This window comes from Clarias gariepinus, chromosome 16 (genome assembly GCF_024256425.1).
Source record: "Clarias gariepinus isolate MV-2021 ecotype Netherlands chromosome 16, CGAR_prim_01v2, whole genome shotgun sequence".
Classification (NCBI taxonomy): Eukaryota; Metazoa; Chordata; class Actinopteri; order Siluriformes; family Clariidae; genus Clarias; species Clarias gariepinus.
The window spans coordinates 6,257,944-6,272,552 of NC_071115.1; the positions used below are offsets into that span (position 1 = coordinate 6,257,944).

A 14,609-nucleotide genomic window follows, 5' to 3' on the forward strand; every position below is an offset into this window, starting at 1 on the left:
CACCTGGATGTACTGAATGACCAGGTTATCACATCTACGGAGTTTTTCCTCCGGGATAGCACAGGAATCAACTTGTCAAATAGTGGTTCTGGGAGCACAAGAAATCATTTTCACACACAAACTGGCCACCACAGAGTTCTGAACTTAATTCTATTGAAAGTCTTTGGGTTGTGCTGGAGAAGTTTACAGAGTGGTTTGACTCTCTCATTGACTCTCACCTTCAGTATGAGATCTCTATTCTCCATGAATTTTCTGATTTTCTGTTATCGGAAATAATGTGATGTCGTTGAACAACGCCATGATGAATGCACGCTCTGGTCCAAGCTAAATGTGGCCTATTAAAATGTACAGTTTTGGACCAGGCAATATATTTAAAAAAATACAAGTTATACAAGGTGAATTTTTTTCTCTGTGATTGCCCTGTTATACCAGACAGACAGGAAATTCTCTGAGACTGGTGTTGGATCCTCCAGTGTATGAAACATAAAGATATTGAAAGAGCGAGTTCTGACCAATGTACAGACACAACCTTTCTTTTATTCATTTTGATTATTAAGGTTGATGCGTCCAGTTCTTAGTCTGCTAATTAAGACATCCTCTTTATGACCAACCCCCCCCACCCCATCACCTCTACTTTGTCCTGGATTGAACGCAAAAGTCTCACTTTTGGTTCATTATTCCACTCATGTTGCCGTTTCATATTGACCCCAACATCCACATTTTTTGGTGGCTTCTTTAAAATCATCTTTTGTTATGTGGAAATGTGGCTTGTTTGACATATTAGAGAAAAAAAAAGTTTTTTTTTTATTGAACAAAAATATAGAACAACATATACATTTATAATAGCATCATAAAGTTGTGTTGCTGTTGATCAAAAAACAAGGCATATTAATTACACAGAAAAATAAGTACCGAAAAAGCACTCAAGGAAATAATAATAAAAAATATATATAAAACAAAGAATAAATAAATAAATAAGCAAAATAAATAAGTGAATGCAAAAGCAAAAGGGTCTCTTTATTCTTCTAATAAACCAAAGTTTCTTGTTATTCGAACAAATTTCTTGGCATTTTTACCTTTCATATGTTCCAATGATGAAACATAATTGCAAATAAAATCATTTTTAAGGACTGAAAAATAAGGTTAAGTTATTATACATTTGCATTTATGAATGAAAAATTTGCCTAAAAGCAGCATTATATTAATGAGAAAGTTATTATTCTTATCATCCAGTAGTATACCAAATATAATTATTTTTTTAAAGCGGGCAATGATTGTATCTTTAGCTCCAACTAATAAGACATATCTTCCCCAAAAGATAGCAGATTACTCACAAGAAAAGAAAAGGTGATCAGTAGCCTCAATGTCAACTTATTCTCATACCATTAAATATTTTGAACTGGGTTTCTTTTGCTTTTGGAGCCACTGAAAAGGCAATATATTGTATTCGTAGTATTTTAACGGTTGGTTTATCATAAATTTGTAAAATATTGTTACAATATAACGAGGTTGGATAATTATAAAATTAAAAAAAGAGCGGATGATTTTGTTGGGAAGCTTTGCTTTGAGGTCATTACCATTAAAAAAAAAGTGATGGGAGATCACATGAACCATCTAAGATGTTGGTGGAGCTGTTTTGTACAAGGTTGATAAAACTTTTTGGAATAGCTTTTAATACATGTTTAAATTGTTTACGTTCACAATGTAAGTTGTGTTTTAAGCAGGAACCACTGAATGATAACCAGCTCCCTTCTTCATTCATCAAGTGATGAACTGTCCAAACACCTATTTCAAGCCAATCAAGAATGCACAAAGATTTATATCTAAGTAGAATAAATGTTTTGTTCCATATTGAGGGCTGGTGTGGGTGAAGTTATGATCGTATAATATCAATTTGCAATATAGCAAAACCTGTTGGTGAAATGAAGAAAATTTAATTGGGATTCTAGAAACAGTAAAATCACATCATAATAGAAACTCAATTCCACACAATTTTTTTTTTAAATAAACCTCTAGGAACGGAAAACCAAAATTTATTTTCATTTGTTACAAAATATTTTAGCCATTTTATTTTTAACCTAAATTTGGATCTGATTAGCCAAATACAGCTTTAAGGACTTTGCTTTTGCTCTAAAAGATGGTGGGCAGGTTAGTTAGCTAGGGGACAGGGATGTCGATTTGACACACACACACACACACACACACACACACCCCTCCCTGATGTCACCGAGTGCTCCCTCCGAAGTGACAAAATGACGGCGACCACTTGAGGGATAAACCCGGTGCGTGTATGTTTGAATCAAGTTTTTATTGCTAGTCAAGTAAAATCCAGTAGTCTGAGGAGGTCAGTTTATCGCGTCATCAAACCGCGACGTTTCTATCTACGCTGCTAAGCTACGCTAAAAGTTTTTTTTGTTTTGTTTTCAGTTCCTTTGCTGATATTTAATTAACGCTACGTCTGTTAATTCTTGTTTAGATTTTTTAAATTTAGTCCCAGATTTTTATTGTTTCTCTATAATAGTTTGTAGATATAAACATGGCGCAGGAGAGCAGCAGCGAGACCGGAGACGCGGACCGAGGCAGCGGAGGCTCGATGGAGCGCAGCCCGGGCGGAGACGTGCTGAGGCGGCGGTGGCGCTCAGGAAACACCGAGGCGCAGGTGCGGGCCGTCAGGGCGACGCTGATGGACGCGCTGGGAGCTCATGAGCGGCTCATCACCTACGTGCAAGCCGTGCTTCTGTGGGAGAAGCCCGCACACAGCGTGGTCCTGTACACCCTCACCAACTGCGGCTTCTGGTGAGATGATCATGTTGATTAAAAATGCATCCATGACAGCACACACACACAGGGAAAGATCTACAATTGATGTTAAACTTTATTACAGATGTGGATTATTTATAATCTTTATATAGTTTGCTCCCTTATGAGAAAACACTTGTTCTTTTGTTTTGATGAGTCATCCTGTACTAGTCTTCCCTCCGTCCAATGAGGGGCTCTCCAGACTGTATATGTCCCGCCCCCTGGTGTATGACCTGCTCTACTCTAGGAGCTTGTTAGCAGCATGATGTGAGTTCATTCATTCCATTGAGGGTTGAATGTTATATATGTTGAGGGTTGAGGCTGGTTATATACATCGTTTCTGTTCCAGTTACTTCCCGGCTCGGTTTGCCAGCTGGATGTCCGATTATGTCGGATCACTTTGGAGTGAAGGACCTTGCTCAAGGGTCCAACAGTGCCAACTTGGCGGTGTCAGGGCTCAAACCAGGGACCTCCTGATAAGGGAAAAAAAAAAGAAAGAGTTGCGTGTTATCTGTAGGCAGAGTAAAATCGTTTGACTCACTCAATAGAGCCGAAATTTCCCTGAAAAATTCCTATCACAGGGGAATGGGCAGGTACAAATCCACACCTGGTGAGCTAAGTCAGTACAAAAGAGAGCTTTAAGTATAGAGGTAGTCCCTGACTTACGAACCAGTTAAGTTCTGGGAGAACGTTCGTAAGTCAGATTCTTTCGTAAGTCAGATGAAGTGAGTCCTATACACCTTTGACACGAACATACAATGTAAAGCTTAAGAAAACAAGCCAAAAAAAAAAAAAAAACAGGTTTGTTGTGTATTGTATAAAATTACTTGTAAATATTGGTTTCTGATGCACTACAGTGCTACACTGTGTCTATTTTACGCTACAGTGTCTATTTTTTGTAAAATACATGCAAGGTACTTCCGCGAGTTCTTCACATCTTGTTTAGATCCGTCTCTGCCAAAATTTGTAACTTCAAATGTTTGTAAGTCAGGGACTTGCAGTAGTCTGTAATACAGGGCTGTAATACAGGGTGCATACTGTATTAGGCATCCCATAATACTCAGCAGCAGGGTTGAGTCTAGACATTGCTCCGATTAGGGCTTTTTTCGAGTCTGATCTTTGATTGCAGAAATTGGATCTGATACTGATCACAGGTGTGTGTGTGTGGCGGATTGGGGGTTATTGAGATCTTTTGTTTAAGGTGTTCTATTTTTTATTTATCACAGTGGGAAGAAACATGAATGTGCACACAAATGTAAGATGCTTGAGAAAGTATCGTAAATGTAAAAACTGTAAATGTAAAACTTTTTTGCAACTTATGCAGCGTATTTCATTCTGTTGTTCGGTGTAGGTCATAAAGATTCATGAAGAAACTGAAACCAATAGAATGGCTTATGACCGGACTCACACACCCTGAAATGCTTATCTAAAATGCGACTGTCCTGCTAAACTCACTGGTTATCACATACAGCACATGGAACAAGGCTGTGTTGATGAATAACCATGTTTTGGAATAAACGCACACATCACGGCCGCTCATTAGTGAGCAGCAAGGAAAGGTGTGTTTCTTTATAAATATCAGAAATTCTGCATGTTTTACGAGACAGTTTGTTTGATCAACACTTCATTTTTACAGATCGGTCCGTCGCTCACTCAATTAGCTGACGACACAAGACGCAGAATTCGTGAATCTTTTTACTCTCGAGCGCTTCTGCTACAGGTGGTTGAGTGAGGGTCAAATTTAGATTAGGCTGACAAGCTTCAGCTGTTTATGGTTAAAATGGTTAAAGCTTTTGGCAGTAGTTTTCCCACCACATGATTTTGCTTTGCATGTTGCAAATTTGACATCTTTTTAAAGAGACTCTGTGATATTCCCAGACTGGCGACGACATGTCGTGATCGGCCAGTCGAGAGCTACGACCCATCTGTAAAAATTATGCGATTGTAAAAATCTATCTGTAAGAATCGTCTGCTTTTAACATTGGCATTGAAGTCTGTGTTCTCAGAGTGTCTGCGTCGCTGACTCCTGCTTCCTCTCTGTGTTGGAGACAGATGGCGCCTGGCTATATTTAGACTAACAACCGAGACAAGCAGGCACACACGAGACACGAAACCGCATCTTTATTTACCGCTCCGAAGATCCGCCACGTTCACATCATATTAATTTCTATAAAAAAAACATTTGAGATTTGGGATTCAATCGCATCACGCTTCTCTGCTCTGTCAGGATCATCACTTATACACGGTATAAATAAAAGAGACGATGTCATCATGGCTGACGACGTCGTAATCCTCGGTAAACACTCATAACCCCGCCCCTAATTGCTAACAGAGAAAGTATTAAGTGTTTAGCCTGATCACACGCATTACTCATCCCGAACAACCTGTTCAGCTGAATTTCAGCACTCGCGTCATCTGGCACATCACACACGCACACTGAGGCTTGACTGATGCATGAGGTTTTTTTCTTCTTCTTTCTTTTAATCACATCTCACAATAAGAGTTTAAACACAACAGCGTTTCAGCCTGGCATCGGTCTCAAAACATGTACACGCTGTCTCGTGCTTCAGTTGATAATTAATATGAAACCAACTTTTTATACTGTATGAATTTGTACAAGACTATGAAGGTGAAAAGGTGAAAAAAGTGAGGAATGTTCTGAACGGGTATTCTTACATCTTAAGTGTGTTGTGAAAATAACCTGAGTTGTGGTGATCTGGTTGTTGCCCCCGTAGGCTCCACGTCACCAGGTTTAGATTTCAGACCTCTCGCTTTTTTTTGGGGGGGGGGCTGGACCCGACCCCAGGTTTGTCAGCTGAGAGCCGGAACATTTAGAGTCAGCGTTTTGTTTTTCTTTGGTGAAGTCGTAAGGTTTCAGCTGTGCTGCTGTTTATTTCAGTTTATCTCTTCAGACTTTAAGGTCTCGGAGTAATAATGGGTTCAGTACAAAGACGCCTAAATACGAGAGGATAAAACAGAACAAATTTTAAAACAGGGATTTGTCTCTATCGTGATGAATCCTCCTCTCTCTCTTTCTCGGCTCAGTCTTTATTCAGTTATTCCACTCCTTCCCTTTTTCGTGCCTCAGGTATTCCGCTTTTTCTCGTCCTTTTGTATTTGTCTCAGTGCTCAGCAGAAGGAAAATATGAATGAAGTAAAGTAAGACATTCAGAGATTTGAGAGACATTCTGGCTGAGAGGGAAAGAATTAAAATATTGATACAAGATACTGAACTACTGTATGCTTCGGCTAAAGCAACAAAAAAACAGCCCTAAACTTCACTATAGTGTGTGTTTATTAGCAATAATAATTTCACACTTGCAGTACGAGTTGCTTTGGAATGTGAACAGGAATAAACTAAAGATTTAATAAATTCAATTAAATAAACTCTGGCTGAAGAATTTATTTTAATTAACGTTTTTAGAAAAGACAAGGTATAATCTCCTTGCTTTTCAGTCTACTTTTTACTTTACGTTTTACGGCTAAGCCGTGAGCTAGGAACACACCGCTGTCTTCACATCTTCATCGGAAGTGAATCGTCAGAAGGGGTGAAGGTCTGATGGAGGATGTGAGGATGCTTTAACACCTCAAAACAACAGTGTGGGCAGAAGTGTGCGGACATCCATCGTCATGCAAGATCACGACGCCCTGAAGACGAATTTTAGGCTTCAGATCTTCAGTGCCTCACTGTAACGAGCACTGTGGATTGTTGAACTTTTTCTCTGATGTTCCAATATTTCTGGCCCTTGAGATGAGAATCCCAGAAAACTGTACGCATGCTTTCCAAACACTTCTGTTTATGCTCTTCTGTCCGAGTTGTTTCGGCACCAGGTGCACCCTTAGACCAAATAATAATAATAATATCTACTTTAGCCTATGAGAACATGAGTATGATGTCATCTTAGATATCTGTACAGCTAGAGATGAGCTGTGACCATTTCAGCCGGTTCATTAAATTTTTTTACGTCAAGCCCATTTATTTTTTTCTGTTTTCCAAATGTCTCCTCCTCAAGCATTGCACTTCTTTCTGAGATTCAAACAGGAAGCGATCAAACGCAGGAAACATCTGGGCAGGAAATCTGTCCTGCTATGTGTTTACAGGTACGCAGATCAGCATACCGAAGTATTCGAACCATAAAGCACAACCCTGAAATCTCACTTCTGCTCCAGGAGCCATAGCAGCGTCAGACGATGACATCGCTGTAAATCTAAATTCAGAGCACGCAGCACATCTCTGCGACTTGTGCTAAACCCTGCTCTGTTTGGACATACTGTATCGCTTCACAGCAGGTCAAATCACATCTGTGTTGGATTTCCCGCGAAGTAATTTGATGTGTTGTGAAGACACGCACACACACACACTCCTAAGGAGAAGACCGCACAGCAGGAAGTAAAAGTGTAATTTTGATTCGTGTCTCTCTCTCTCTCTCTCTCTCTCTCTTTTTCTCTCTCTGTGTGTCTCTGTCTCGCAGGCTTTTTGCATTGAGCTCGTTCAGGCTGATCTTCCTCCTGGCATCGGGACTGGCGCTGGCGGTCTGCATCGACATGTGGAGGAGCAAGATTTGGCCCAAGATCAGAGGTAGTCACGAATGCTATCAGCCAATCATGAGCAGCCCTGTAGCGTCATCATTAAAATCAACAAACTTTCATTTATAAATTTATCCATAGGCTAAGAGAATTTTGAAACAGGAATAAGATTTCTAGATGATTTTCTCTTTAGGAGGATGTTGGTTGCCATGGTAACAGTGCAGCCACACGCATACAGAGACTGACATCATATAAATAAGCTATCTGTACAGGTAGCCCCAGACGAGTTCCATTCCTGGAGCACGTCCATAAGTCGGATTTGTTCTTAAGTCTGACAAAGTGGGACTCGTACGTCTTTGACACGAATATAAAATGTAAAGCATACCAGTCAAACTTGAGTAAATCTCTGTCCACTTTCCCCACATACTGCCATCATGTGGCCAAAAACCGTAACCGCGCTTAAGGAAATGAATCTCCACACGTCAAATGTAATTGTTGTCTCTGCTACTTTTTTATTGTTGTGTAGCGTGCTACACAGGTCTTTTTACGAAACAAAAATGCACCTTTTGAAAGATTATTCAGATCTAAAAAGTACAAAAAACATTTTTGCTTTTTTTTAACCTCCAGTAATGCTTTTATTAATTCCTAACGTTCATCTCTTTTACAGTGAAGCGTGTGGATGAGGGTGAAAACGAAAGGTATAGTATAGTGTGTGTGTGTATATTATATGAGTGAATATGTAACGAGTGCAGACATAATCAGGTTGCTAAACTAATTGTTTGTTGTGTGTGTAGTTGGGGTCTGGTGCAGCCCGACACCCTGAGCGTACCCGAGTTGTGCCACTACACGGCCGAGGTTTGGGTGAGCGGAGCCTCGCGTGCCGCCGATGTCATCGAGTATAAACGACACAACCCTGGACAGGTGAGTTTTATACAGTGCGCAGCTCCAGGAATCATGAACAGGGTTTAGCGCTTTCAGGTTTAAAGAAACAAATCCTGATCTTTTAGAAGAAGAAGAAGGTGGACAAAGATTTTATTATTTCTTCTCTTCATCTCAAAAAATCATACAGCAGCCTGTGCAGGAAGTAAACGAGACAGTCAGGTTAATCTGTTAAACCTGGTTACGTGTTTATTCACTTGTACACTATCTCTACAGTTCTGTGTGATGGTGTGTGGGCTGTTCTCTCTCCTGGCCACGGTGGGGCGCTACATCCCCGGAGTCGTCCTCTGCTACGGCACTGGTGAGTGGGGAAAAAAAAACAGAGCTAAGCAGTCAGAAATGGGGCCGTCACCATGGTAACGGAGGTAGTTTAAGTACCATAAGGATGATAAGAGACGAACTTCACGTGAAAACAAGTACTACAGTACAGTCGAGTTTAAAAGTTAGCACGCCCTAATGATGAGAAAAATGTAATGAATTAAAACAAAATATTTAATATGCTAGGTTTCACAGATTTCTTATAAATATCTTAATTATAATACAGTATATATAAAAAATTAAGATATGATAATATCTATCAGCTGAAGGGTTCTGACATTTCTAGATGGAAAATGATACCATGAGGGGATGCAAACTTTCACATGGTATTAAAGTTCTATATGAAGTGCAATCGCAGTACTTACAATAAACTGTTTGTTAATGCCTTTATTCCTTTTCTACTTTTTTATGGTTATGGTGGGTTTGGTTTGTGTTATATAATTCGATATCACCAGGGACGTCCTGATACTATATTATCACGATACCCAGGTGCTGATTCGATTTGTATTGCAATTCTGCTAGTATCATGATTTTATAAATATCCCGATTCGATACATTTTAAACACTGCTTTGTTTTGTCACAGTGTGGGGCGTGTTGTTGTGTCCTCTGGCGCTTTATCACCGCCTGTGGCAGCGTGTGTGTGTGAGGCTGGAGCCGGCCCTGCAGTGGCTGGACTTCAGCAACAAAGGCTACATGATGTCCAAACCCATAGACAACCAGTGTGAGTATCGGAGTGTGTAAGAAAAGATTCAGTCTGCTCAGGAGCTCCTTCCTGATGAAACTCAACTGACCTTTGGTGTGTGTGTGTGTGTGTGTGTGTTTATATACGCTTACAGTCCTTCGTCGACCAATCAGAAGTGGCACCTCGGGTGATGTCAGCGACAGCGAAGAGGAGTTAGCCGCCTTCTGCCCTACAGTAAGTACACTTTATAGAAAAAGGGGAAAAGAGACGAAAACGTGATGCAGTGTTTTTTTTTTCCTTATTCATTAAGCTTACAAATGCATTTACAGAATCTACTTCAGAAATTTATCATTAAAGATCGAGTATTTGAGTACAAGTATAAAGGGATATATATATATTTAAATAATGCTGAGTTCCTGTCTTAAGCCATCATAATAGTCACAGTAAAAGTGTCCTTACTGGATGTAAGTAAGATGATTATCGGTTAACATTTGTTTTTTTTTTATTTCTTTTTATTATTTTTATCCCCCCCCCCCGTAGTTTGACGAAGAAGCCGTTGCTAAGGAATTCGCGTTGACCGACTCTGAGCACTCGGATGCAGAGGCCTCATACACGGAAAACGGCACCTTTAACCTGTCTAGGGGACAGACTCCTCTCACCGAGGGCTCAGAGGGTGAGACGGGCAGCGTCCTTCTGTCTGTCTTTAATCTTTCCTTTGATCAGTTTCCTTTGATCTTTTAATTTCTGTTTTGTTTCCTCCCACCAGAACTCGACAGACACAGTGACCCCGAGGAGTCGTTTGCGCAGGACCTCCCGGACTTCCCGTCTATCAACCCAGACGCCACGCTGATGGAGGACGACGATGACCCGAGCCTCGGGCTGCCCAGCCTGCCCTTGGCGGGCGTCTCCGGCCCCCGCACCTCCGCCTCGTCCGCCTTGCTAGACCTCGACGCGCAGCTGGACTCGGACCAGGACGACCTCGACACCGACCTCTCTCTCGGCGGCCTCAACGTGACCTCCGACCTCGCCGGCGATCTAGCGGGCATCCTGGCCAGCAACATGATCCAGGCCGCGCTCTCGGGCGCCATGCAGGCCCCGCGCGCGTACAGGAAACAGTCGAGCTCGGAGCTGGACCCGGACTTGGACCTGGACCTGGACCAAGACCAGGATGACTTTGAGATGCTGGACCAGTCCGAGCTCAACCAGATGGATCCTTTAGGGAGCTCGGGGGCGAGAGGGAGCGGCCAGAACAGAACACAGGGCTCGAGCTTCCTGTCCAACTTACTGCGGAAGCCACAGTGAGAGCCGCGTGTGTGTGTGTGTGTGTGTGTGTGTGTGTGTGTGTGTGTGTGTGTGTGTGTGTGTGTGGACTCTGAAATACACTTACCTATATCAACACTTTCTACCTGTCCACATACTTTAGAGCATATAGCAAGTGCAAGACTATAAGTCTGCAGTGTGTGTGTGTTTGTGTATAGGTGTGTGTATTGCAGGGGTCATGAATGTTGTTCTAGGTTTCACTCTCCTGAGTGGCTCCAGTCAATCACTGTGAAGTCTTTTTTGTTTTTGTTTTCTCTGATGTTTCCCGTTTTCCCAGATTTCTTTTGTAGGCACAGCAATAGTCCAACGAGGGGTGGAAATAAGAAATATTACAGAAAACCAGCAGCGCAAACGCCAAACCTTCTTACAGCCTCCGAAAAGTAACAAACTGAGCCTTATTATAAAATATATATATATCTATCATTGTACAGTCAGCATCGTTTAACATCATACACTCACGACGGGACCAATCCACACATTCCTGTAGAGACACCGTAGATCACACGCGCTCTCTCACATACACAAACACGTACACGCGGTCAGGAGTCGTCCAGCAGTTCGTACCGCAACCAGAAACGCTGCTGATTTGATAAGGACGTCTTAAACACTATGCGTCCTGTTTTTCTAAATCGCTGCACCTTATTCGTTTAAACGTTAATAGAGATTTAAAAAAATCATTTACGCGTTATGTCTGAGAAGTAGTAGCAGTACAGGCAGATTAATTAATTACATGTGTTTTATTGCCTGATTTATTTTTTTTTTCTATTTATGTTGTGTAATTATTTGGATTTGAACTCATTGATTAATTTACATTTATTTTTATTTTTTTAATTAGCGATAGAATGCAAAGCATATCAAGGGCTGGAGGTATAAGTGTATACCGTCTTAAAGGTTGCCCGACCTCTCTCAATCACACACACACACACACACGGTACATTTCACTTGTTTTACATCTTATCTGCGCTATTAAAGTCAGCAGAAGCAACGGAACGAACCGAGTTACTGTCAAGATGGTTCGGTTCAGATTTTCTGCAGTTCTGGGGTGGGGGGAAGGAAGTTCGAAACTGGCGACGCCTTTATACATCACTCAGCTCTGCTGTTTTTTAGAAACGGGCTTCACGTGTTCTTTAAACGAATCCCGTAAACAGAGAGACGTAATAAGGACGAGACAGGGTCGGTTTTAAAGCAGGCAGCAACTTAAAACAACCATTTTGTCAGGACGACCTGGACAGTAAGGGCAATTAATTGTCCAGTGAGCCGATCACATGGCAGCAGCGTAACTCCTAAAATGATCCAGATACAGGTCGAGAGGTTTAGTTCCTCCTCTGAGTTCAGTGAGCATCGGTTCCACCGGTACAACTACTCACATAATCACGCTTTACAAATTTGGTGAGCAGAAAAGCATCTCGAACCTGACAACGCGTTCCAACCAGGAGAACGAAGAAGAAAAGAACATCGCGGCATTCAGATAAGAACCCGGACAGATGAGAGTAAGAACGCAAAGCCGCAATAATTTGTCTCGAGATACTTGACCCCGCAGTCTTAATTAAAACCTCGTGCTGAAATTATTTATTTTAGTTGAATTATGAGATTATTAATTCACAGTCATTATAACTAGTTGTGTGTGAGTTTGTGTTAATAGGAAGCGGTGTGATGGTGTGCAGTGAAGCTTCGTACGTTTGTTTGCTGTGGAGTTTTTTTTTTTCCTTCATTGATCTGCTTCTGATTTCTAGTGTAGTTTAACAGTATCATGGAATCCTATTTGACTTTTGCTGGACAAATGGAAATTTGCTGATTTTCACCATAGATGTATGTACGTAAGAGGGGCGTTCAGGTCAAACCAGGACTTTTGATGGTGCAGAATAACAGAACACAGTCATGAGAGTTTGAAAACTTTATTTCTTTATATAATCCCCTGCTATACTAATACTCATACACTTATCCCAGCGTTTCACTAGTGCTTCGATATCATCAAGGTAGAAAGTTTTCACAGTACACTGGAGACAGGATCGGTATGAAGCGCTGGCCTCCCGGGAACTCCGTGTGGAAATGGCTTGGCATGGGCTCCGAGCCGCCTTGACCAGGATCGTCATTACAGACAGTACAACCTTTTAAACGTTTGCATCATTGAAATGTCATTGAAAAAGTCTCATCATCGTACTGCGAGCTTGAAGTCTTCTTTACATTTCAATCGATTTTACGCCTCCATTAACCAGAAATTTCATCGCAGGTCCCAGTTTGAGTTGAACGCCCATCCTCGTATAAATCATTATATCGTTGTATATTCCGTTACAAGTTGTCTGCTATAGACTTCACATAAACATATTTTATTGAAAAAGGAACAATTTGCAGGAACAATTGGACAAAGTTCGATTCTTGAAGTTGTTTTTTTGGAAACATTTTTTTTTGGAAACATTTTTTTTCCTCACCAGCATTATACTTATACTTACATAATCCATTTCTTAAAAATAATAATGAAAGGGGAAAATGCAGAAACATTTTTACAGAAACATCTGACTCCCGAACCGTCAGGTTTAGGTTTGTTCGGTAATACATTTTTAATCCGTCTTTTTTTTTTTTTTTTGGAAGGAAAACCTGCACAATTGAGTAAATCTGGGGCTGTTATAAATTATACATTGTAGATGTTTTTTATTTATATTTTTTTAAGTAATAAAATTCATTAATGAAAGATCCTCGATTCAGAAAAGTCACGTTTTTCAATTCCCATTTATTTATTTGGTCATGTCATGACGGTTCACATTCATAATTACAAGTCACTTTGTCACTTGTTTCTGACTTTAATGTGGAAGTGTCTGTCCTCTATACCAGGGGTCTCCAAATCCAGTCCTGGAGGGTCAGTGTCCAACACAGATTGGTGATTCTTCTTCTCAAACACAGCTGATTTAACTAATCTGTTAATTACTAGGTTCAGTGGGTGTGTTTAGGTGTTGGTGAATTACAAACCGTGCTGGTCACTGGTCCTCCAGGACTGGATTTGGAGACCCCTGCTCTACGTATATGATGGCACGTATGCGAACATCGATACGTCTTTACTTTCGCCATCAGGGTTTAACATACCATAAGTTATTTAGTGTTGACCGGCGTCAGAGAGCACAGAGTGGAAAAAAAGGCGCATTGTTGCCTGTCCTTATTGAAGTCGCGTCAGATCCGTGTTAATTTGAAGTAAAAATTTCGAATCGAGTCACTTCAGGCAGGTAACGTGAAAGTACATGACGTGAACATGGTGTACGTGCAATTTTTTCAGATAAATGAAAAAGAGAAGCCGGATACAGACGTTGTAAATGTGATTGCAAAGAAAATATGCTGATATCTGATATGGAGGCTGTTTTTAAGATGAAAGAAAGGAACCAAAATATGATGTTTACATTTACATCCAACTTTCAGTTCCATCATCGTCACTTATTTTGGATAATCCTGTCTCTAAAAACTCTTCTTCATTTCTAAAAGTAATTCAAAGCTTAATAAGAAAATATTAACTGGCCTCTGTTTCTTTTCTTCTGTTAAGGTACTTGCTTCCAGCCTAATATGTCCATCTGTGGTGATATTATCTTTACATTATGCTAGCTAAGGATTGTTGGCCTGTTTTGGCGACTTAATTTAATAGAAACTGACATTCTGATGTAACTGACTAAGAGGAGGGAGCAAGTCGCAGCTCGGATATTCCCTTTCTTTATCTTCATAGGTGCAACATAGACATGTGCCAATATATTCCTATATCACATTTCATGATATTATATACCATAGATAAAATAACAAACATTTTCAAAAACACTTAAAGGAAATCTGGTAATATATTTATATATATTTTAAAAAGTGGCGTCTTTTTAGCTGCAGAATAACAATTGAGCCATGCAGTAGGTTTTAAAGCAATATTATGATGATAACGTAAATTCATTATCAGGCGACGGATCGCGTTTATGTCTAATATCCGCGCGTGGTCCAGTGCATATTTTTGTTTTAAGGAATAAGAATTAAGCTCAGCACAAAAACCTGATGTGACAA

The 14,609-nt window shown here is 40.5% G+C and overlaps 1 protein-coding gene across 4 annotated transcripts in view; it reads left to right on the plus strand.

The window, feature by feature from the left end:
* retreg3 (reticulophagy regulator family member 3) overlaps positions 1-10,590 on the plus strand; it is a 13,174-nt gene extending 2,584 nt beyond the window's left edge. Inside the window, exons 1-10 of one of the 4 annotated variants that reach the window (XM_053514660.1) lie at positions 2,205-2,282; positions 2,522-2,796; positions 7,272-7,378; positions 7,994-8,024; positions 8,121-8,247; positions 8,482-8,566; positions 9,168-9,305; positions 9,421-9,500; positions 9,807-9,939; positions 10,033-10,590. In XM_053514660.1, coding sequence (XP_053370635.1) covers positions 2,537-2,796; positions 7,272-7,378; positions 7,994-8,024; positions 8,121-8,247; positions 8,482-8,566; positions 9,168-9,305; positions 9,421-9,500; positions 9,807-9,939; positions 10,033-10,568 — 1,497 coding nt within the window. In that variant the 5' untranslated portion in view covers positions 2,205-2,282; positions 2,522-2,536 and the 3' untranslated portion in view covers positions 10,569-10,590. The other 3 variants (XM_053514659.1, XM_053514661.1, XM_053514658.1) reach the window with 3 other exon arrangements.
* Positions 10,591-14,609: the final 4,019 nt, after the last annotated feature.